We start from the raw sequence: 23,528 nt of genomic DNA, 5'->3' as shown, positions 1-23,528 counted from the left end.
CTTGGGTCCTTGAACTGCTCTTGAACACTAGGTTAAAGATGGTTTGAGGGCCAAAGCATAAACAATGTTTAAAACAAACAAAAAAAATCCATGGGCCAAAACCTTGGTTATAAGTCCTGCAAGCCACCCAAAAAATTTACATTTTTAAATTATGCAGCTGCATACAAGATAGGGGTTTTGCCCAAATCACACTCATATACCTGAGCAAAAAACATCAAAGATGTATATCCAAGGAAAAAAAGGTATAGAAGGGACCAAGCCAACATTTATTTTCATTCAGAGTACAGCTAATTACCCTGATGATCCCAATTATTATTCACAAAATCCTATATTCCACAATTCAAACTTATATACGTGTCATATGATGGGGCAGAGCACAATTAAGTCAAAACAAAAATACATATATACACTTCATATGTACAAGATGTAGACAATCAATACATTTAAATCACATTCATTATATGATACACTGCATATATACAATATATACAACATATACAATCTCTACAAAATATAAATTATGGGCCAAGGCTAGTAGTCATGGGGCTTAGCGCCAGCCAGCCTGTGAGGTGCATGGGCAAAGGTGCTGCAGAATTTTGCGGCCTGTGGGAGCTGAGCACAAGGCTTGGCTTGCAGCGAAACCCTAAGGCATACGGCTGAAGACCGTGGGAGACAGCAGTTTGCCGGCCACAGGAGGAGGACACAGGGCTTTGCCACAGGACAGGTTCTGTGGACAACACTGCTGCACCTGAGTGAAAGCCAAGTGCAGCAGGCGCTGGCTGCTTGGAGAGGCAGAGTCTGGCTAAAGACTTGGCAGGACTGGCCTTATTTATTTATTTATTTATAAAGTTTTATATAGCGCGGACTAGATCCCGAAGGATATCTGAGCGCTTTACAGTTATAGGTAACAATCATATCATGAGTCAAACATGGGTAGTAAAATAATCTTAACCCGTTTGCTGCTTCGAACGTTCAGCACCAGTGCTGAACGTTCGAAGAAACGGGTGCGGCCGTGTCGGCCGTTGGACGTGCGCAGCACCAGGGAGGTAGCTCGCGTGACGTCCAACGGCCGACGGCAGCAGCGAACGGGATAAGATCAAATAGTTCACGCATAACAATTCAAGTGTAAGTCCAGAGAGGACAAGGGGGGGCTATATGATGTAGCGTGGTGATATAAGGGTAGTAAGTGAATAATCATAAACTGGAAAACCAGGCATTTCCCGGTGGACCGGAGGGGTGGGGGGGGGACAGTTTTGTGGCCGTGGGGGCCGGCTTTGCAGCAGTGATGCAATATTGGCCCTCAGTAACAAAAGCAGGAGCAGCGCTTTTTGCTAGCACCCTCCACCCCTCACCGCCCTCCTCTCCCAGGGCCAGCCGATCAGCAATCAGCCAGGTCTGGTTGCCCTGGTTGAAGGCCAGACCTGCGGCTAACCTCCACTGTGCTCAGCCAAAAGCCGTGTGCACAGGGCTTTCCTCTCTGTGGTTTGGTCATTGGCCAGGTTCTGCAGCTTACGCCTGCTGCACCCAGCAGGGGTTGTCTGCCCACAAGTTGGATGTAGTATATCATTAATAAAACAGAAATTCAATGAAAGAGAAGTTAATGGTTTGTTAAAGTTCAGCGGGAAAAAAATAAGAAGAAAATATTGAAATTCGCCATTTTGGATTGCAACACACTTTGCATACCGTAACTGACGCCCTTGATAAGTTTTACTCTTGTTAGCCATTTTTTATCTGTCTTCAGCAACCTTGTCTGCTGAGCATGGCAGTGGCATAAGTTATTGTATGTTTTGTACATTGCATACAATAATTGGGAATTTCAGTGTTTGTTTGTGTTCTTGTTTGCTGAACCATATCTATCCTGCAGGTGTGTTTATTCAGGAGCAGCCCGTACAGGTAACAGCGGTGCGGCCGAGTTGGAGGGTGGGGGGGGGGGGGATTCGACAGATGATGACGTGAAATTAATTATTTCATTTTCCCTCTTCGTCGTCTGTCGAATACCTGCCCCACCTCCCGGCCCACCGTTCTTACCTGCACGGGCCACTCCTGTGTATTTCTGTAAATGCATATATTTTTAAGTGTCGTGTATGTATATAATGTGATGTAACAGCCCGCTTTTGATTTCAATGTAAACCTGTACAGGAAATATTCTAGTGATGTAATTTAAAAGTATGGCGGAACATCCGTATATGTTCACAGTTGGAAAAAGGCGCGAAGCCGAAACGTGTCCTGTTAGTTACACTCGGTGAATAAAATACAGAGTTTTACCTCCAACAGAGTGCGGTCTCTTCACTTGCCTTGGTTCGTGAGGTTCTGAGCTTCGATATATATATATATATATATATATATATATATATATATATATATATAATCTACCCACACATACAGAGGGGGAGAGAGACAGAGGTGTGTGTATATATATATATATAGATAGATAGATAGATAGATAGATATAGATAAATACATATACGGAGAGGAGAGACAGAGAGAGTTCCTCTTGACATATCATTTTCGCATTGAAATTGTACAGTCGATTTTATCTTCCGGTTTCTACATGAGCTCCTGTTTCTTCGCTCCACACTAATATTATCTTTTTTTTCCATTCTCCACAATTCTTTCATGTCAAACCTACATAATTTGCCTCTCGTGGGGTCTGTTTCTGCCCCATTCGCCATTGTTCGCTTTATATCAATGGCTCCCTGTCATTATCACTTCCTTTTTGCTTCATTTACCCTTTTGCCGCCTGTCTCCTTCTTCAAGAAGTGCCTTTCTAAGGCGCGTAAACGGTAGGTAGCGAATGAGCAATTATGGGGACATATTTGGGACTGAGGTGTTCTCATTTAGTGCCCTTCCTCCGCCCCCGCAACTGCTGTGAGCCCGGCTTTTAGTGCTCAGGCAGCATCTAGGTAGGATGTGCATTTAGTAAGATGGCTTCCAAGTGGTCAAGCCATGTGTATAAACGCGTTGCACCTGATTCCACTTTATTTAGGGATTTTTTTTATTTTTATTTATTTTGAAAGTTTATATAGCGCGGACAAGATCTTTGCAGATCAGAGCGCTTTACAAAAACAGGGGGTAAAGAAACAAGGGGGTGATTAACAGACTTTTGAGCAAACAGTAGTTGTAGGTACAAGATGAGTAGCAATATAGGGTAGGTACATGGGGGGCATAATAATCAACAAAAACCAATGATACAAATCGACAATCAGACAAAACAATAGTGCAGATAGGTGCAGAGTCTCAAATAGATCCAAAGTACAAGTTCAGGTGAATTTAGTCATGAGGATAGCTTTTACTTCTTTCTTAAAGAATGTAGTGGAGGAGATAAGTCTGGTTTCTGGAGGGAGTGAGTTCCAGATCCTGGGTGCCATTCCTGAAAAGGAGCGTGTATATGTTTTTTCCTTCCGGAATCTACGAGGTTTCAGAAGAAGATTCTTTGTGCTTCTAGTGGTTCTTGGAAATAAGATACACACTTGGAAGAAATACAAGCTTTATTACTTTACAATCTACTACAAACCTTCAAGAGTCATAAAGAAGTTGTGTAATAAAAAAAAAAGTGAGAATATTGAAATGGCAGCCTGGGAAAGTGTTCACGTGTCGAAGGCGCAGCATAAGGAATGACAACACTCAACACCCTATTGAATCCACACCAGGAAAAGTGTGATAGAACCTAAATGAGTGGACGCAAAGGTACTGCAGCACTTTACATAAGCACCAGTTGCATTGCACGAGGTCACACAATTCTTTTTTAGGCACGGGGAGATTAAGTAATTTGGGCAGAATCACAGAATGTTGAGCCGACTCCGAAACTCAAACCTAATTCCAAGGTCGGCAGCTCTTGCTGCAATGCCACATCCTCTCCACCAACCAACGTGAGGAAGCGGTTTATTACATGGTGTGGCTGTGTGACTTCACTGTGTAATAAACTCACAAATCCATCTTGGGTCCATTCAGGCTCATTTGCAGAACATTAGCTCAGTCATGGGCAGCGGTGGCTTTGAGCGGACAGGCTTCAAGTGCAAAGCGCTTAGAAGTCCCAAACTGGTTCTAGAAGGAAGAAATAGGCACAAAGGCCATCCACACCAATTTTTAAAAATAGGTCTTATTTTAATAAATTTAGACACTAAAATGAACAAAATCCACTGAAGGGTTTCAGAGATATATATTATGAAGCAAAGAATAATCCTCTGCTTTTCACTCAAATCACAAACAAGCATTGGCAACAACTGTGGTTAGCAGTTACTTAAACTTTTGAAGTTATAAAGTTGTGTATGACTACTCCGGACCACTTTGGGCAACCATATCCAGCAGGGAGCGAGTCAGAGGGGCCGATGAGGCTTGCATGGACAGTTACCTTGCAGTCAGAGCAGTCTCCAGTACAGTTCTAGGTTCTATGAGCAAACCGTCGTAGACTTCAATGGAGTGGTCCTGATGCGAGGGATAGACCGGAGTACTTAGCTCATTGACAACCATTAGTGATGCACAGCCGTTGAATAGCAGCGTCTTCTATTCCTCATCGATTTGTATGGCCAGGATGCTCCGATGGGCCTCCGTCTGTGACTGCGAGTTCCTGCCGCTTTAGCGCTTTTAATTTAATCCATAGACATTATACTCCACACTGATCCATCACTGGATCGAACCAGATCCTATCCAATATCATCCATTAATAAATAACTCACTAGGCTATTTTTTACCTTTGCGGCCACTACTCAATATTATTAACCTGTAAACGTCACAAAACACAACCTGATATGATGCCGGAGACCGCTTTAACTCCAGTCGATAAGAACCCCCAACCAGTGAAGGGCGCACAGACATGCGAGTGCTCCTCTGCAACATACAAGTGGTACAGATACTATATACTAATGCGAGCATTACTTTTGGGGGCACTGTCGCTTGTTTCTTGGCTGTGCACATACTGTATCTCCTGTCTTTTTGGTTGGTGCCACCTTACTTTCGTCTTTGTTTCTTGGGTGGAGCAGGGGCGTAACACAGGTCCCCGCAGCCCCCGCAGTGCGGGGGGGGCCCCAAGCTCCAGGGGACCCCCTCAACACAGCACTCTGGCTGCAGAGCTCCTGATTGAGCCGGGATGGGGCCCATACATGTGCCTTGCCGGGAGGCCCCCTAAAGTTTTGTTACGCCAGTGGGGTGGAGGTTTGTGGCTCTGGCAGTGATTACCCGCTTGGAAGTGCTTCCACACAGGCCCTATTGTTGGTTTTAGAATGTTTTAAATTCGGGCAAACTTACACTTGCAAGTTTTCCATAGAAAGGCTGGCAGTGCCACCTGACTTATCTTTTCTCTTCTTGCGATACATCACTGAAAGCACTCACACTCTATAATTTACCTCTTTGGGGTTAGAGGTTGCATCAGTCTGTTTCTGTGCCTTGGGATTTGTAGCCTCTGCCTCAGTAATCCTACCAGGTCTCCCCTGGAGGATGCTTTAGTTGTGCCACGCATTCTTTGATGTTGTGGTTGTGGACGTGTGTTTGATTCTTTACTCTGTGGTTCATGGGCGTGGGTGAAGAGTTGTGGGTGCCACCCCATTAGTCCTGTCATGTTTGTGGCTGAAGGGCTGCGGGTGCCCTGGTGTTCTGCTGCTCAATATTTTCATGTTCCTGATTGAGTGCTTGTGGGCGCTGCATTGTTTCTGTTTTTATATCTATGGCTGCTGCTGAATTTTTCCTTTTATTATTGTGGCAGAAAGGGTGTCGATGCTGCTGTGTTAATGCTTTCATGTTTGTTTTGATTGCTTATGGGAGCTGCCACACTCGTTCATTCATGTTTGTGGCTAGTCGGTTGTTAGTTCTGCTACAGTTGTCATTGAGTGTTAGTGAGTGAATTCTTCCTGGTGCTGCTTTATTGGTCTTTTCATACTTAAGGTTGAAGCTTTGTGGGCGCCGCCATCTTGCCTCTTTACATTTATCGTCCAAGGCCCGCAGGTGCTGCTGCAGGAGCCTTGTTTATTTTTATTTGTGTTTGCAGGTTGGTTGGTGGTGCCATTCTGTGCCTAATGCGTGTGGTTGAAGGATTTCTGGCACTTTCCTATCAATGGTTATGGTTTGTGATTGCTGATGTACTTACACTCTTATGCCTGTGGTTGATGGCTTGTTGGTGTCTCCTCAGTTGTGGCTGAAGGTGTAATTCATAAGTGCTGCCACCCTGCGCAGTGCCACGTTTGAGGCTGAAGCTTGGTAGTGCCACACTTTGTGGTTGTGTGTTGGTATTTTGTAACCAGTTAGGAACCCGAGCTCGGTCAGTTCCAAAGACATAACACGATCGCTCATCTTGAATAAACTCAACTATTTATTTGCAGCGTACAATGCTTGTTCCCTGTGACTGGGAGACATGAACTCTCTTTATTGTCCGCCCACTTGCTGACATCACTGGGTCATGTCTGCCTGGAGCCCTGCTCCCACGAGGGGTCACCCCCCCCCCCCCCCCCCCACACACACACACAATACGCCCACCTGACATAAACATGAAGAAGTGCAGTCTTTGCTGTGTCTTGCAGTGCCCCGTTCTCGCAGTGGTTTCTCTGGTTCTTTTCTTTTCTTTTCTTTTCTTTGTTTTTCTTTTTTTTTTTCTTTTCTTTTCTTTTCTTTTCTTTTCTTTTCTTTTCTTGCTGGCTGTAAGTTTGTCTGCAGATCGAACAGTTCTGCTCCAGGCTGCTTCCATTGTTGGCGGGCTGGAATTCTTCTTACTTAAATGTGTCATAAATAGTTGTTGTAATGCAGATTTCGCCCTTTGATCTAATGTTTTTATTCGGTCTTCTCTAAACTTGTAATAATTACCTACTTGTTCTGCAGCTGTATTCATCATTATGGAAATGACGGTAACAGTTCAAAGGTCACCATAACACTCGGTTTCCAGACTCCCTTTTAGTTTCTATATTTGGCTGCTCTGGTGCAGCATATAAGCGGGGGAGGGTGAGGGTGGGGGCAGATTGCACTGTACGGGAAACTCCTTGTAAAACCGTTTCTACCCCCTCGGAAATGTAGATTTTAGTAAGGTTACTTTTTAAAAATGATTTCATATCTCCTTGTGCATTTTAAGACATTCATTGCTCGCAATGTACACGCGAGCTTTTTTTTATTGTATATATAAACCTTATATTAGGATTAAAACGTGTTAAAAGTAACTACATATCTTTAAAAAGCAGGTAAAGGATGCCATGCAGTTCATTACCCCGAAAAAATACCACGAGCAGAATATAAAATATATTGGCCTAAAACCTGACCGAAGAACCATCAAAACTGAAAGCAGAGGAGGAAAAACTGGCTAGGTGTGAAATGAGTAGCTATAAAGTCCACAAAACACAACATGTATGTTTTGTAATAACTTTGGCCTTTCCACATCCTTTCAAATGTGGATTGTTATTGGCCTGTTGATTTCATTTAAAACACCTGGTCTGTTACAATACGTGGACGCTGCTTCACTTGTTATCTGTGCTGGGGGGAAAAAAACTCACATTTTGTTGACATATTTTGTAGCATAAAGTCGCTTTGCGTATCTATTTTGATTAACTATTCATTTTGATTGGAGGTGAGTGAACAATACCGTGTTTCAGATGCTCTTATGTCAAGGGGTGAACAGTTGCCAATGTCTAGAATGTACTTTTGGGATGACATTGCCATGCCAGCTGTATGCCCTTGGTGCCCCAGGGAGCTTTCTAAGTACCAACCTGTACACTTTGAGTGTAGGTATAGGCAGGGCCACTGGAATTATGCGATTGTGCGGCTGCGGTGTTTTTCGCATAATTATACATTTGTCGCATTTGCCACATAATCCATCATCTGATGCATAATCTGCAGATTTTGACAAACAAATTGCTTCTAGCTCAAACGCTTCAAAAGTTACTAAAACCGCAGCAACACGCCTTGCTGGTCACTAGAAGGCCCTTTGCAAAGGTTGACTGGTCACCTTTCTGTTGCTTATTGCTGTATTTGGGCGCCAAACTGGTGCTAATAAGTTGCAACCATGGCCCTGTCAAGGTTACCAAGTGTAAAAACAACAAAATAATGAAGTAATACTGTCACAAAAGGAGTGAAAACAGATCAGAGAGCCCTTTGTGTTGCTTCAGCCAGTGACAATGTCAACACTTCGAGCTGGAGTGATTCTGTCCAGGCAGGGAGTCCCTTTAATCGGCTCATATGATTGGTCTGCTTGGGTTCCTCTAAAGTTAGGAGTATTATTCAAACATGTTCTTTCAGTCACTGTTTACCAAAAGATAATATGACCTCCCCATGCATTCAAGAGGAAAGCTGAGGGGTGACTATATATTAGAGGGGGAGGGGTTAGAGAGGAAAGGGGACATGAGAATTCCTGAAAGTGCAGGTGGCCAGAACAGCAGTGGCTGTGCATAGTAGGCCTGGACGGTGAACTTCGCTCCATTCGCGGAGTTTTCAGCACTCCGCAGAGCTCGCGGAGTGCAGAAAACTCCACTTTGCGATGTGCAGTCGTGTTTTTTCCCCGCTCGCGATAGCGAACAGTAAGTTTGCGAGCGATAAGTTGGCAAGCTACCGCTCAGGTCGAATTTCTCAGAGTCACAGAGCCTCCAAGGGCAGGAGCTATGTATGGGGGTAAAAGTGGATGGTCAGGAAGGTGCGAATTGCCACAGAGGACTTGACTATTGGGGGGGGGAGGGGCAGAGGACGGTGCCAAAAAACATGGATGTATCCTCTGAAAAGCAGAGATAGCGCAAAGGAGAAATGCAAAGACGCGTCTAAATCATAGCACTATACTCAATGTGAAAAGAACAAAGGACTTGAATCCCTTTCTCCTTGGTGTTTCACTCTCTCCTATTGTCTATTTTGAGAGTAAGGCCGGCTCGACCTTCCATTTGTAGATTAAATGTTTACTTTATGGAAATCTCTGTCCACGCCCCCTTGTGATGCTTGGGTATGCTTGGGTACAAGACGTGGTCTCCATGTCAACTGAAGAAAATGAGGGTTGAAGGGGAGACTTTTGTAATAAACCTGGTGGTATTTATTTACTCTCACTTTAATGGAATCAGACAATGTGCTTTTTAACAAAAGATGCGCGTTCACCTGGGCCGCCGCCCTCTTGGGTTTCAACTGCCTTTGTTCCAGTCTACCCTTTGTATTTTTCACCTGTGTTCCTTTCTCTTTGTGTACTTTCCTGTCTGGTAAATGGATGTTTTGTGTTATTTTACAATATCACCTGTGATACTTGATATCAGAAGTTCAGAACAAGGCTGATCCATTCTCCTGCTCTCGGACTCTGATTTGTTCAGAACAAATATTTGAAGATTCTTTTTTTCTGCTTTTTTTTCATTTATTATGTTTTATTGTGTATGCCCTTTCATGTGCATGTCAACAAATGAGGTAATATTGCATGGCTATGAGCTGCCTGTTGTTGTCTGCTGATCTTCCCTAGACTCACCCTTCCTGTTCCTCCTCTTCTCCTTCCAGTCACCAAGCTCCAGGTGAGCAAGTCGAAGCGCAGCCTCACCGTGCTGGAGAACGCCCCCATCGCGCTCAGCTGCTCGGTCCGCTCCCAGACCAGCCCCGAGTCGCACTTTGCGGTCCTCTGGTACGCGCACAAGCTCTCCGACGCCGACGGCAAGCTGATCCTGAAGGCGGGCCACAACGCGGCCTTTGAGTACGGCACCTATGCGGAGGAGGAGGGACTCCGGGGCCGGCTGCAGTTTGAGAGGTCCCCCGCCGGCCTGTTCACCCTCAACATCCAGCGGGCCAGCCTGGTTGACAGCGGTAGCTACTACTGCCACGTGGAAGAGTGGCTACTAAGCCCCAACAATGCCTGGTATAAGCTGGCCGAGGAGGTGTCCGGCCTCACCGAGGTCACCGTCAAGCTGCCGGGTAAGCAGTTGAGGATTTACGTATAAGCTACACAAGCTATAGCTTGGGGTCCCCACTTTCTTGGGGTCCCCAAAAAATATTATTAAATCATATTTGTCACTGACATAGTCACATAGAATATCTGGACTTATAAAGGGCCCCATATTTCAAATAGATTAGGGCCTTATCAAGTCTAAATCCGGCGCTGCGGGTAAGTCTACGCCATTCTTGGATATATGCTTGCATTTTGTTTGGTTGGTATTATTATTAGAAGATCTTATATAGTGCTAGGCTACACCACACAGGGTTTCCCAGCGCTTCAGAGACAGGTAGGGTCTAAACCAGACCATACAAACTCTGTGTCTTCATCTGTTTTCGAAAGGTGGTCGGCGAGGTAAGATAAAGAATTCCACGAAAAGTTGTTGATGTCTTACATAAATAATGAAACAACAAGATTCTCTTGGGACTACTGAAGATCCTCTGTTAATTGAGTATAATCAGCTATATATACCACATACATTCAAACTTGCACACAGCTCAAATGGAACCACCATATATGAACCCCCAAAACCAACTGTAATCCACACAAGGCTAAGAAGCTTTACTCAATATTAAAAAAGGTCATATTTATTCAGACATAAAACTTCAATAAAAATATAGTTTAAAAACATAACATTTATGTGAGGTATGCAATAATATGATTCAAACAATAAAAAGACAATTAGAGAGAGACAGACAGAAATGTGAACAATTCAGATCATCATAACAAAGTTACTCCAAGGGGAATTTATTTAGGGCCATATGTATCAAGCTAATTAGCATTTGCAAAGGCCGAAATTCGCAGAATTTCTGCCTTTGCGAATGCTAATTAGCTAAATGGTATGTATGAAACATTTTTGCAGCAAAATAAGGAATCGCACATTTTGCTATTCCTTATTTTGCGATTGCACTTAAGGAATTGCAAATTTTGCGATTCCTTAAATGCAATGTATTAAAGAAATATTTATGCAAAAATGCCAATAAGGATTCGCAGATTACCACCAACTTCTAGTTGGTGGTAAGTTGCGAATTCTTTAAAAAAAACAATTTATTTAAATTCCAAGGGTGCCATATGACGCTCATACATGCCCTTAGGGCATGTATGTGCACCTTTTGCCCACACATGTAATTTTAAGGGGTGCAGCAGGGTGTTCTTGTGACACCCCTGCACCCTTGAAAATATTCGCAATTTGCGAGTAGCAAATTGCTAATCGCAAATATCCCCTTCATTCCTATGGGCCTCCTGGCCCATAGAAATGAATGGGAAAATTGCGATCAGCAATTTGCTAATCGCAATTTAGGAATGTTAAGGAATCGCTAAAAAGAAGCGATTTCCTACATACATACCGTTTAGCGATTTCTAAATAGCGATTCCTTAAAAATTGCTATTTAGGAATCGCTAAACGGTATGATGATACATATGGCCCATAGTGACAAACTTTAGTCTTATCAGTCATGGTGATATTAGACATCAAGAGGTTCTTGGATTTACTTGTGGTTCCCTGTCTCTTGGCTAGTGGGGTCTCTCCCTTGTTTTTTACACTTACATAAATAATGCCCTTTGCTTGGAAGATGGCGCCCACTCGATGGATGGAAGTTGGCTGTCTCCCCCAGCCTCGCCTTCATGCAGGCTCAGACAGTTTCTAGCCTCCGTTCCTTAAAAGTAACTTTCTGTAGAGAGTCAGACACGAGCAGGTGGGATGGGCGAGGAGCTGAGCCTTAGAAGAAATGAAGGGGTTTTGGCACAAGGATGATTTTGAGTTTGGAAGGTGTTTAAGGGCGAAGAGGTGTAGGTCGCCTGTTGGTCAACGACCGCCCTAGTGTGAAGCATTTAAAGATCGAACCGGGTCCCTTCTCGTACTATTGCCATCGATTGGAAAGGACTTGTCAGGAGTGCCTGGATGTTGTCTTTGGTTGAGAGCAGGTCCATCTTTCTCCCACAGCCGGAAGGTAGGAGTAAGTTCAGGACACTGTCTGACGGGAGGAGTAAGTTCAGGGCACTGCCTGACGGGAGGAGTAAGTTCAGGGCACTGTCTGACGGGAGGAGTAAGTTCAGGACACTGTCTGACGGGAGGAGTAAGTTCAGGACACTGTCTGACGGGAGGAGTAAGTTCAGGGCACTGCCTGACGGGAGGAGTAAGTTCAGGACACTGTCTGACGGGAGGAGTAAGTTCAGGGCACTGCTTGACGGGAGGAGTAAGTTCAGGACACTGTCTGACGGGAGGAGTAAGTTCAGGGCACTGCCTGACGGGAGGAGTAAGTTCAGGACACTGTCTGACGGGAGGAGTAAGTTCAGGGCACTGCCTGACGGGAGGAGTAAGTTCAGGACACTGTCTGACGGGAGGAGTAAGTTCAGGGCACTGCCTGACGGGAGGAGTAAGTTCAGGACACTGTCTGACGGGAGGAGTAAGTTCAGGGCACTGCCTGACGGGAGGAGTAAGTTCAGGGCACTGTCTGAAGGAAGGAGTAAGTGCAGGGCAGTGTCTGAAGGAAGGAGTAGGTGCAGGACCCTCTCTGTAGATGCAGGAGACTGTCTGAATGGAGGTGCAGGGACTTGTATGTGAGTAGGCCATGTTTTCCTGAGGTGCAGGACATTGTACTTGTGGAAATCCACATCCCTGTGCATACGACGGTGTAGGCCCCAGTTGATTTGTAGGTGCCTGTTCTTTTTGTGCTTCAGGCGTAGAACACGTAGGTGTGATTGTGCAGGAGCTGTGCATGCACACACAGAGGGGAGGGGCTTTGCACACGTGGATCTATAGGTGCCTGGCCTTCCATGCCTATAGATGCAGGACACTGTACCGGTGGAGTGCAGGGACTTGTATGTGTGATGATGCCATCCCTTCTATACGTTAGATGTATGCATGCGTAGGTGTCTTTCACTTGTCATGGTGTCAGGCAGTACCTTTGAGCTGCAGTGACTTGCACCAGTGGATGTAACACATGTAGCCGCCTGGGGTTGTAGGGCCTCTGACGCGGGCCTTACACTTGTCGTAGTGTCAGACTGTACCTGTGGGGTGTAAGCAGAGTCCATGCTGAGGCCTGGGGTTGTAGGGCCTCTGACGAGGGGTTGTAGTGCCTTGCACTTGTCATAGTGTCAGACTGTACCTGTGGGGTGTAAACAGAGTCCATGCCGAGGCCTGGGGTTGTAGGGCCTCTGACGCGGGTTGTAGTGCCTTGCACTTGTCATAGTGTCAGACTGCACCTGTGGGGTGTAAGCAGCGTCCATGCTGAGGTCTGGGGTTGTAGGGCCTCTGACGAGGGGTTGTAGTGTCTTGCACTTGTCATAGTGTCAGACTGCACCTGTGGGGTGTAAACAGAGTCCATGCAGAGGCCTGGGGTTGTAGGGCCTCTGACGCGGGTTGTAGTGCCTTGCACTTGTCATAGTGTCAGACTGCACCTGTGGGGTGTAAACAGAGTCTATGCTGAGGCCTGGGGTTGTAGGGCCTCTGACGCGGGCTATGGTAGTGCCTTGCACTTGTCATAGTGTCAGACTGTACCTGTGGGGTGTAAGCAGAGTCCATGCTGAGGCCTGGGGTTGTAGGGCCTCTGACGAGGGGTTGTAGTGCCTTGCACTTGTCATAGTGTCAGACTGTACCTGTGGGGTGTAAACAGAGTCCATGCCGAGGCCTGGGGTTGTAGGGCCTCTGACGATGGCTATGGTAGTGCCTTACACTTGTCGTAGTGTCAGACTGTACCTGTGGGGTGTAAGCAGAGTCCATGCTGAGGTCTGGGGTTGTAGGGCCTCTGACGAGGGGTTGTAGTGCCTTGCACTTGTCATAGTGTCAGACTGCACCTGTGGGGTGTAAACAGAGTCCATGCTGAGGCCTGAGGTTGTAGGGCCTCTGACGAGGGGTTGTAGTGTCTTGCACTTGTCGTAGTGTCAGACTGTACCTGTGGGGTGTAAGCAGAGTCCATGCTGAGGCCTGGGGTTGTAGGGCCTCTGACGAGGGGTTGTAGTGCCTTGCACTTGTCATAGTGTCAGACTGCACCTGTGGGGTGTAAACAGAGTCCATGCTGAGGCCTGAGGTTGTAGGGCCTCTGACGAGGGGTTGTAGTGTCTTGCACTTGTCATAGTGTCAGACTGCACCTGTGGGGTGTAAGCAGAGTCCATGCTGAGGCCTGGGGTTGTAGGGCCTCTGACGAGGGGTTGTAGTGTCTTGCACTTGTCATAGTGTCAGACTGTACCTGTGGGGTGTAAGCAGAGTCCATGTAGAGGTCTGGGGTTGTAGGGCCTCTGACGAGGGGTTGTAGTGTCTTGCACTTGTCATAGTGTCAGACTGCACCTGTGGGGTGTAAGCAGAGTCCATTCTGAGGCCTGGGGTTGTAGGGCCTCTGACGCGGGTTGAGGTAGTGCCTTGCACTTGTCATAGTGTCAGACTGCACCTGTGGGGTGTAAACAGAGTCCATGCTGAGGTCTGGGGTTGTAGGGCCTCTGACGCGGGTTGTAGTGCCTTGCACTTGTCATAGTGTCAGACTGCACCTGTGGGGTGTAAACAGAGTCTATGCTGAGGCCTGGGGTTGTAGGGCCTCTGACGCGGGCTATGGTAGTGCCTTGCACTTGTCGTAGTGTCAGACTGTACCTGTGGGGTGTAAGCAGAGTCCATGCTGAGGCCTGGGGTTGTAGGGCCTCTGACGAGGGGTTGTAGTGTCTTGCACTTGTCATAGTGTCAGACTGTACCTGTGGGGTGTAAGCAGCGTCCATGCTGAGGTCTGGGGTTGTAGGGCCTCTGACGAGGGGTTGTAGTGTCTTGCACTTGTCATAGTGTCAGACTGTACCTGTGGGGTGTAAGCAGAGTCCATGTAGAGGTCTGGGGTTGTAGGGCCTCTGACGAGGGGTTGTAGTGTCTTGCACTTGTCATAGTGTCAGACTGCACCTGTGGGGTGTAAGCAGAGTCCATTCTGAGGCCTGGGGTTGTAGGGCCTCTGACGCGGGTTGAGGTAGTGCCTTGCACTTGTCATAGTGTCAGACTGCACCTGTGGGGTGTAAGCAGAGTCCATGCTGAGGCCTGGGGTTGTAGGGCCTCTGACGAGGGGTTGTAGTGTCTTGCACTTGTCATAGTGTCAGACTGTACCTGTGGGGTGTAAGCAGCGTCCATGCAGAGGCCTGGGGTTGTAGGGCCTCTGACGGGGTCGAGGTAGTGCCTTGCACTTGTCATAGTGTCAGACTGTACCTGTGGGGTGTAAACAGAGTCCATGCCGAGGCCTGGGGTTGTAGGGCCTCTGACGATGGCTATGGTAGTGCCTTGCACTTGTCATAGTGTCAGACTGTACCTGTGGGGTGTAAACAGAGTCCATGCAGAGGCCTGGGGTTGTAGGGCCTCTGACGCGGGTTGTAGTGCCTTGCACTTGTCATAGTGTCAGACTGCACCTGTGGGGTGTAAACAGAGTCCATGCTGAGGCCTGAGGTTGTAGGGCCTCTGACGAGGGGTTGTAGTGTCTTGCACTTGTCATAGTGTCAGACTGCACCTGTGGGGTGTAAGCAGAGTCCATGCTGAGGCCTGGGGTTGTAGGGCCTCTGACGCGGGTTGTAGTGCCTTGCACTTGTCATAGTGTCAGACTGCACCTGTGGGGTGTAAACAGAGTCTATGCTGAGGCCTGGGGTTGTAGGGCCTCTGACGCGGGCTATGGTAGTGCCTTGCACTTGTCATAGTGTCAGACTGTACCTGTGGGGTGTAAACAGAGTCTATGCTGAGGCCTGGGGTTGTAGGGCCTCTGACGCGGGTTGAGGTAGTGTCTTGCACTTGTCATAGTGTCAGACTGTACCTGTGTGAGCTGAAATGACTTGCATCAGTGACTGTCACACAGAGTGCACTCAGAGGTCAAGGGTGAAGGGTCCCCTGGATGTGAGTCTTGCTGGAGCCCTGGGGCTGCCTTTCTGAGGGTTGAAAAGAGGTCTCCTTCCATACAACCCCTGAGCGAGAACACGAGAGCTCGAGGTAATCAAATCCAACCCGGAAAAGTGAACGCTCTGCCAGAACCAGCGCCACTCCCTCCGAGAGATGCTCCGGTGATTGACAGCAGAGCCGGGAGCAGCTGCCGGGCCCGCCGGGAGAGGTGAGGGAGTGTGGAGGGGGCTGGCAGGGCAGACACACCCACGACTGGTGAGACAGAGCGGACAGAGCGCTGTGAACCCTTCACTTCCTCAAGGCAGACAGAGCGCTGTGAACCCTTCACTTCCTTAAGGCAGACAGAGCGCTGTGAACCCTTCACTTCCTCAAGGCAGGGCAGGCAGAGCGCTGTGAACCCTTCACTTCCTCAAGTCAGACAGAGCGCTGTGAACCCTTCACTTCCTCAAGGCAGGACAGGCAGAGCGCTGCGAACCCTTCACTTCCTCAAGACAGGGCGGGCAGAGCGCTGTGAACCCTTCACTTCCTCAAGGCAGGGCGGGCAGAGCGCTGTGAACCCTTCACTTCCTCAAGGCAGGGCAGGCAGAGCGCTGTGAACCCTTCACTTCCTCAAGGCAGGGCAGGCAGAGCGCTGTGAACCCTTCATTTCCTCAAGGCAGACAGAGCGCTGTGAACCCTTCACTTCCTCAAGGCAGACAGAGCGCTGTGAACCCTTCACTTCCTCAAGGCAGGGCAGGCAGAGCGCTGTGAACCCTTCATTTCCTCAAGGCAGACAGAGCGCTGTGAACCCTTCACTTCCTTAAGGCAGACAGAGCGCTGTGAACCCTTCACTTCCTCAAGGCAGGGCAGGCAGAGCGCTGTGAACCCTTCACTTCCTCAAGTCAGACAGAGCGCTGTGAACCCTTCACTTCCTCAAGGCAGGACAGGCAGAGCGCTGCGAACCCTTCACTTCCTCAAGACAGGGCGGGCAGAGCGCTGTGAACCCTTCACTTCCTCAAGGCAGGGCGGGCAGAGCGCTGTGAACCCTTCACTTCCTCAAGGCAGGGCAGGCAGAGCGCTGTGAACCCTTCACTTCCTCAAGGCAGGGCAGGCAGAGCGCTGTGAACCCTTCATTTCCTCAAGGCAGACAGAGCGCTGTGAACCCTTCACTTCCTCAAGGCAGACAGAGCGCTGTGAACCCTTCACTTCCTCAAGGCAGGGCAGGCAGAGCGCTGTGAACCCTTCATTTCCTCAAGGCAGACAGAGCGCTGTGAACCCTTCACTTCCTCAAGGCAGACAGAGCGCTGTGAACCCTTCACTTCCTCAAGGCAGGGCAGGCAGAGCGCTGTGAACCCTTCACTTCCTCAAGGCAGGGCAGGCAGAGCGCTGTGAACCCTTCACTTCCTCAAGGCAGACAGAGCGCTGTGAACCCTTCACTTCCTCAAGGCAGACAGAGCGCTGTGAACCCTTCACTTCCTCAAGGCAGACAGAGCGCTGCGAACCCTTCACTTCCTCAAGACAGGGCGGGCAGAGCGCTGTGAACCCTTCACTTCCTCAAGACAGGGCAGGCAGAGCGCTGTGAACCCTTCACTTCCTCAAGGCAGACAGAGCGCTGTGAACCCTTCACTTCCTCAAGACAGGGCGGGCAGAGCGCTGTGAACCCTTCACTTCCTCAAGGCAGGGCAGGCAGAGCGCTGTGAACCCTTCACTTCCTCAAGTCAGACAGAGCGCTGTGAACCCTTCACTTCCTCAAGGCAGGGCAGGCAGAGCGCTGCGAACCCTTCACTTCCTCAAGACAGGGCGGGCAGAGCGCTGTGAACCCTTCACTTCCTCAAGGCAGAGCAGGCAGAGCGCTGTGAACCCTTCACTTCCTCAAGTCAGACAGAGCGCTGTGAACCCTTCACTTCCTCAAGGCAGGGCAGGCAGAGCGCTGCGAACCCTTCACTTCCTCAAGACAGGGCGGGCAGAGCGCTGTGAACCCTTCACTTCCTCAAGACAGGGCAGGCAGAGCGCTGTGAACCCTTCACTTCCTCAAGGCAGACAGAGCGCTGTGAACCCTTCACTTCCTCAAGGCAGGGCAGGCAGAGCGCTGTGAACCCTTCACTTCCTCAAGGCAGGGCAGGCAGAGCGCTGTGAACCCTTCATTTCCTCAATGCAGACAGAGCGCTGTGAACCCTTCACTTCCTCAAGGCAGGGCGGGCAGAGCGCTGTGAACCCTTCACTTCCTCAAGACAGGGCAGGCAGAGCGCTGTGAACCCTTCACTTCCTCAAGGCAGACAGAGCGCTGTGAACCCTTCACTTCCTCAAGGCAGGGCAGGCAGAGCGCTGTGAACCCTTCACTTCCTCAAGGCAGGGCAGGCAGAGCGCTGTGAACCCTTCATTTCCTCAAGGCAGACAGAGCGCTGTGAACCCTTCACTTCCTCAAGGCAGGGCAGGCAGAGCGCTGTGAACCCTTCACTTCCTCAAGGCAGACAGAGCGCTGTGAACCCTTCACTTCCTCAAGGCAGGGCAGGCAGAGCGCTGTGAACCCTTCACTTCCTCAAGGCAGGGCAGGCAGAGCGCTGTGAACCCTTCACTTCCTCAAGGCAGGGCAGGCAGAGCGCTGTGAACCCTTCACTTCCTCAAGGCAGGGCGGGCAGAGCGCTGTGAACCCTTCACTTCCTCAAGGCAGGCAGAGCGCTGTGAACCCTTCACTTCCTCAAGGCAGGCAGAGCGCTGTGAACCCTTCACTTCCTCAAGGCAGACAGAGCGCTGTGAACCCTTCACTTCCTCAAGGCTGACAGAGCGCTGCGAACCCTTCACTTCCTCAAGGCAGGGTGGGCAGAGCGCTGTGAACCCTTCACTTCCTCAAGGCAGACAGAGCGCTGTGAACCCTTCACTTCCTCAAGGCAGACAGAGCGCTGCGAACCCTTCACTTCCTCAAGGCAGACAGAGCGCTGCGAACCCTTCACTTCCTCAAGGCAGACAGAGCGCTGCGAACCCTTCACTTCCTCAAGGCAGACAAGGCAGACCGAGCGCTGCGAACCCATCACTTCCTCAAGGCAGACAGAGCGCTGCGAACCCTTCACTTCCTCAAGGCAGACAGAGCGCTGCGAACCCTTCACTTCCTCAAGGCAGACAGAGCGCTGCGAACCCTTCACTTCCTCAAGGCAGGGCGGGCAGAGCGCTGCGAACCCTTTCACTTTCTCAAGGCAGACAGAGCGCTGCGAACCCTTCACTTCCTCAAGGCAGACAGAGCGCTGCGAACCCTTCACTTCCTCAAGGCAGGGCGGGCAGAGCGCTGCGAACCCTGTCACTTTCTTAGGCGCTAGGAATGTTCATAGCATCCAAAACCCTCATACATTTATACACTACCGCATGGGCATTCACATCACAGGATCCAAAACCCTCACACATTTGTACTCTTTCACAGGAACGTTCATTTCTTCCAAAACCCTCATACCTTTATACACTACTGCATTGGTATTCACATCACAGGATCCAAAACCCTCATACCTTTATACACTACCGCATGGGCATTCACATCACAGGATCCAAAATCCTCACACATTTGTACTCTTTCACAGGAACGTTCATAGCATCCAAAACCCTCACACCTTTATACACTACTGCATGGGTATTCACATCACAGGATCCAAAACCCTCACACATTTGTACTCTTTCACAGGAACGTTCATAGCATCCAAAACCCTCACACCTTTATACACTACTGCATGGGCATTCACATCACACCACCCAATACCTCACACATTTATTCTCTCCCACATGGGCATTCACTGTACACTGCTCAATTCCTCCTGACTCCCAGCATACCAGACACCCATGGACATGCACCCACATGCAATACACCCAACACACAGTTTTAAAACACCTTCAGAAATCCCATACCTGCAGCACACATCCAAGTGCAGGGTTTCAATTCACACGCTCAGACACCCAGGGGCATGCATACTGGCAAAGACACTTGCATCGCATGGTCTACACCCATACGTACTTCCTCTCCCTATATATATGCATTTCACCCCCTCTCCTCCGTGTGTCTGCTTGCCTCACACATTAATTCACACACCACCACACGTACCCTTCTGACAAAACCCCCGTTCCCTTTAACGATTACCTCCCTGCTCTAGCTGCTCAGATAGGCCTGGCAGTAATCCGCTCCGGCCCTCTTTAGGGATGGATACCGCCTCTTTGATTTTTCCTTCCGCTGACCGGTCATTGACCGGCTCTTTAATTAAGCCCCGGATGCTGCGGGGCTTTCCACTGATCCGGACTTATCTCCGATTAATTCGTCTAATGAGGCACCGCCACCGATCTGATGGTCTGGGCGCCGGATGTGGTGGGAAGATTGTGGGTACCACAGCCAGGCGCCTCCCTGGTTTCAATGGCCTCATCTCTCTCTCTCTGTCTCTCTCTGTCTCTGTCTGTCTCATAGATAACAACCTGCAGATGAGCCAGCTGCAGCGAAACATCTCGGTCCTAGAGAGCGAGCGGGTGTCCATGGAGTGCACCGTCACCAACCGCACGAGCGCCCAGTCGCGGATCGCGGTGGGCTGGTACGTGTGGAAGGCGGGACAGCCCGAGAAGCAGAGCGTGCTGCAGCTGACCCGCGAGGCAACGCTGCGCTACGGAGAGGGCGCTATGGAAGGGGACCTGGCCCAGCGGCTGCAGCTGGAGAGCCCCGCCCCCGGCCTGTACCGCCTCGCCATCCAGCAGGCGGAGCTGCAGGACAGTGGGGTCTACAACTGCCGCGCCGAGGAGTGGCTGCTCAACGCCAACAACGAGTGGTACAAGCGGGCGGAGGACGTGTCTGGGCTCACCGTGGTCAACGTGCAGCTCCCAGGTGAGAGGCGTTAGGGATATAAGGTGGGTGCGTTTTTAATGTGTGCTCATCATGGCAGCTGCAGAGCGAGCTCAGGGATTGTGTGGGCTCTCTGAAAACAAGCATCTCTAAGAGGAGAGGGAATGAAAAATGAGTGCTCCTTTCTCAGTCTCTAACCTTTACAGGAGGCTTGACTGACCTAGGCCAAGAATCGTACTCGCCCTAGTGCTGCACCTGTGTGTATTAGGAAAGCCTGCTCTGCTCCCGTTTTGCGTGTGAGTGAAGCTTGCACTGCTGCCCTAGTGCCACACATGTCATGGCTAAGGAAAGCCTGCTCTGCTGCCCCCGGGGTGTGTGAGTGAAGCTTGCACTGCTCCCCGTCTGTGTGTGAGTGAAACTTGCACTGCTGCCCCTAGTGCCGCTCCTGCTGTTTCTGAGGAAAGCCTGCCCTGCAGGGCCATACTGGGAACCAAAACCGGCCCTGGCAAAGTGCTCGGCCGGCCCCCCCTCCTCCCCCTGGGGGAGGGGGGATGCCACCAAGCTCTTTACCAGGGCCGCTTTTCCGCCGCATTTGTTACAGGGCCGATAGCTGCAAAAACGGCCCTGTCACAAAAACGGCCCCCACCCTTGCGGCCGACCGGGGAATTGCCCGGTGCCCGCAATGGCCAATCCGGGCCTGCTGCCCTGCTGCCTCCCGGTCTGTGTGAGAGTGAAGCTTGCACTGCTGCCCCTAGTGCCGCACCTCCTGTGTCTTTGGTAAGCCTGCCCTGCTGCCTCTTGGTCTGTGTGTGAGTGAAGCTTGCACTGCTGCCCCTAGTGCCGCACCTGCTGTGTCTGAGGGAACCTGCTCTGCTGCCTCCCGGTCTGTGTGTGAGTGAAGCTTGCACTGCTGCCCCTAGTACCACACCTGCCATGGCTGAGGGAGCCTGCCCTGCTGCCTCCTGGTCTGTGTGAGTGAAACTTGCGCTGCTGCCCCTAGTGCCACGCCTGCTGTGTCCGAGGAAAGCCTGCTCTGCTGCCTCCTGGTCTGTGTGTGAGTGAAGCTAGCACTGCTGCCTCTAGTGCCACTCCTGCTGTGTCTGAGGAAAGCCTGCTCTGCTGCCTCCCGGTCTGTGTGTGAGTGAACCTTGCTCTGCTGCCTCCCGGTCTGTGTGTGAGTGAAGCTTGCACGGCTGCCCCTAGTGCCACACCTGCCAGGGCTGAGGAAAGCCTGCCCTGCTGCCTCCCTGTCTGTGTGTGAGTGAAGCTTGCACGGCTGCCCCTAGTGCCACACCTGCCAGGGCTGAGGAAAGCATGCCCTGCTGCCTCCTGGTCTGTGTGAGTGAAACTTGCGCTGCTGCCCCTAGTGCCACGCCTGCCGTGTCTGAGGAAAGCCTGCTCTGCTGCCTCTGGGTCTGCGTGTGAGTGAAGCTTGCACTGCTGCCACTAGTACCGCACCTGCTGTGTCTGAGGAAAGCCGGCTCTGCTGCCTCCCGGTCTGTGTGTGAGTGAAGCTTGCGCTGCTGCCCCTAGTGCCACACCTCCTGTGTCTGAGGAAAGCCTGCTCTGCTGCCTCCTGGTCTGTGTGAGTGAAACTTGCGCTGCTGCCTCTAGTACCGCACCTGCTGTGTCTGAGGAAAGCCTGCTCTGCTGCCTCCTGGTCTGTGTGTGAGTGAAGCTTGCACTGCTGCCCCTAGTGGCACACCTACTGTGTCTGAGGAAAGCCTGCTCTGCTGCCTCCTGGTCTGTGTGTGAGTGAAGCTTGCACTGCTGCCCCTAGTACCGCACCTGCTGTGTCTGAGGAAAGCCTGCCCAGCTGCCTCCCGGTCTGTGAGTGAAGCTTGCACTGCTGCGCCCAGTGCCGCACCTGCTGTGTCTGAGGAAAGCCTGCTCTGCTGCCTGCTGGTCTGTGTGAGTGAAACTTGCGATGCTGCCCCTAGTGCCACGCCTGCCGTGTCTGAGGAAAGCCTGCTCTGCTGCCTCCGGGTCTGCGTGTGAGTGAAGCTTGCACTGCTGCCCCTAGTACCGCACCTGCTGTGTCTGAGGAAAGCCTGCTCTGCTGCCTCCCGGTCTGTGTGTGAGTAAAGCTTGCGCTGCTGCCCCTAGTGCCACACCTTCTGTGTCTGAGGAAAGCCTGCTCTGCTGCCTCCCGGTCTGTGTGTTTGAGTGAAGCTTGCGCTGCTGCCCCTAGTGCCACGCCTGCCGTGTCTGAGGAAAGCCTGCTCTGCTGCCTCCGGGTCTGCGTGTGAGTGAAGCTTGCACTGCTGCCCCTAGTGCCACACCTCCTGTGTCTGAGGAAAGCCTGCTCTGCTCCCGGTCTGTGTGTGATTGAAGCTTGCACTGCTGCCCCTAGTACCGCACCTGCTGTGTCCGAGGAAAGCCTGCTCTGCTGCCTCCTGGTCTGTGTGTGATTGAAGCTTGCACTGCTGCCCCTAGTACCGCACCTGCTGTGTATGAGGAAAGCCTGCTCTGCTGCCTCCTGGTCTGTGTGTGAGTGAAGCTTGCACTGCTGACCCTAGTGGCACACCTACTGTGTCTGAGGAAAGCCTGCCCTGCTGCCTCCCGGTCTGTGTGAGTGAAACTTGCGCTGCTGCACCCAGTGCCACGCCTGCTGTGTCTGAAGCCTGCTCTGCTGCCTCCTGGTCTGTGTGTGAGTGAAACTTGCACTGCTGCCCCTAGTGCCACACCTGCTGTGTCTGAGGAAAGCCTGCTCTGCTGCCTTCTGGTCTGTGTGTGAGGGAAGCTTGCACTGCTGCCCCTAGTACCGCACCTGCTGTGTCTGAGGAAAGCCTGCTCTGCTGCCTCCTGGTCTGTGTGTGAGTGAAGCTTGCACTGCTGCCCCTAGTACCGCACCTGCTGTGTCTGAGGAAAGCCTGCCCAGCTGCCTCCCGGTCTGTGAGTGAAGCTTGCACTGCTGCGCCCAGTGCCGCACCTGCTGTGTCTGAGGAAAGCCTGCTCTGCTGCCTGCTGGTCTGTGTGAGTGAAACTTGCGATGCTGCCCCTAGTGCCACGCCTGCCGTGTCTGAGGAAAGCCTGCTCTGCTG

General features: G+C 50.6%; 1 protein-coding gene across 1 annotated transcript in view; it reads left to right on the top strand.

The window, feature by feature from the left end:
• IGSF3 (immunoglobulin superfamily member 3) overlaps window positions 1-23,528 on the top strand; it is a 267,029-nt gene that overhangs the window by 229,242 nt on the left and 14,259 nt on the right. The window contains exons 8-9 of the mRNA XM_078656606.1: window positions 9,430-9,837; window positions 20,119-20,526. Coding sequence (XP_078512732.1) covers window positions 9,430-9,837; window positions 20,119-20,526 — 816 coding nt within the window. The remainder of the gene's footprint in view (window positions 1-9,429; window positions 9,838-20,118; window positions 20,527-23,528) is intronic.

Source organism: Lissotriton helveticus, chromosome 8 (genome assembly GCF_964261635.1).
Source record: "Lissotriton helveticus chromosome 8, aLisHel1.1, whole genome shotgun sequence".
Taxonomy (NCBI): Eukaryota; Metazoa; Chordata; class Amphibia; order Caudata; family Salamandridae; genus Lissotriton; species Lissotriton helveticus.
Note: the sequence above shows the minus strand (reverse complement) of the source record. Positions and strands in the feature narration are given on the sequence as shown.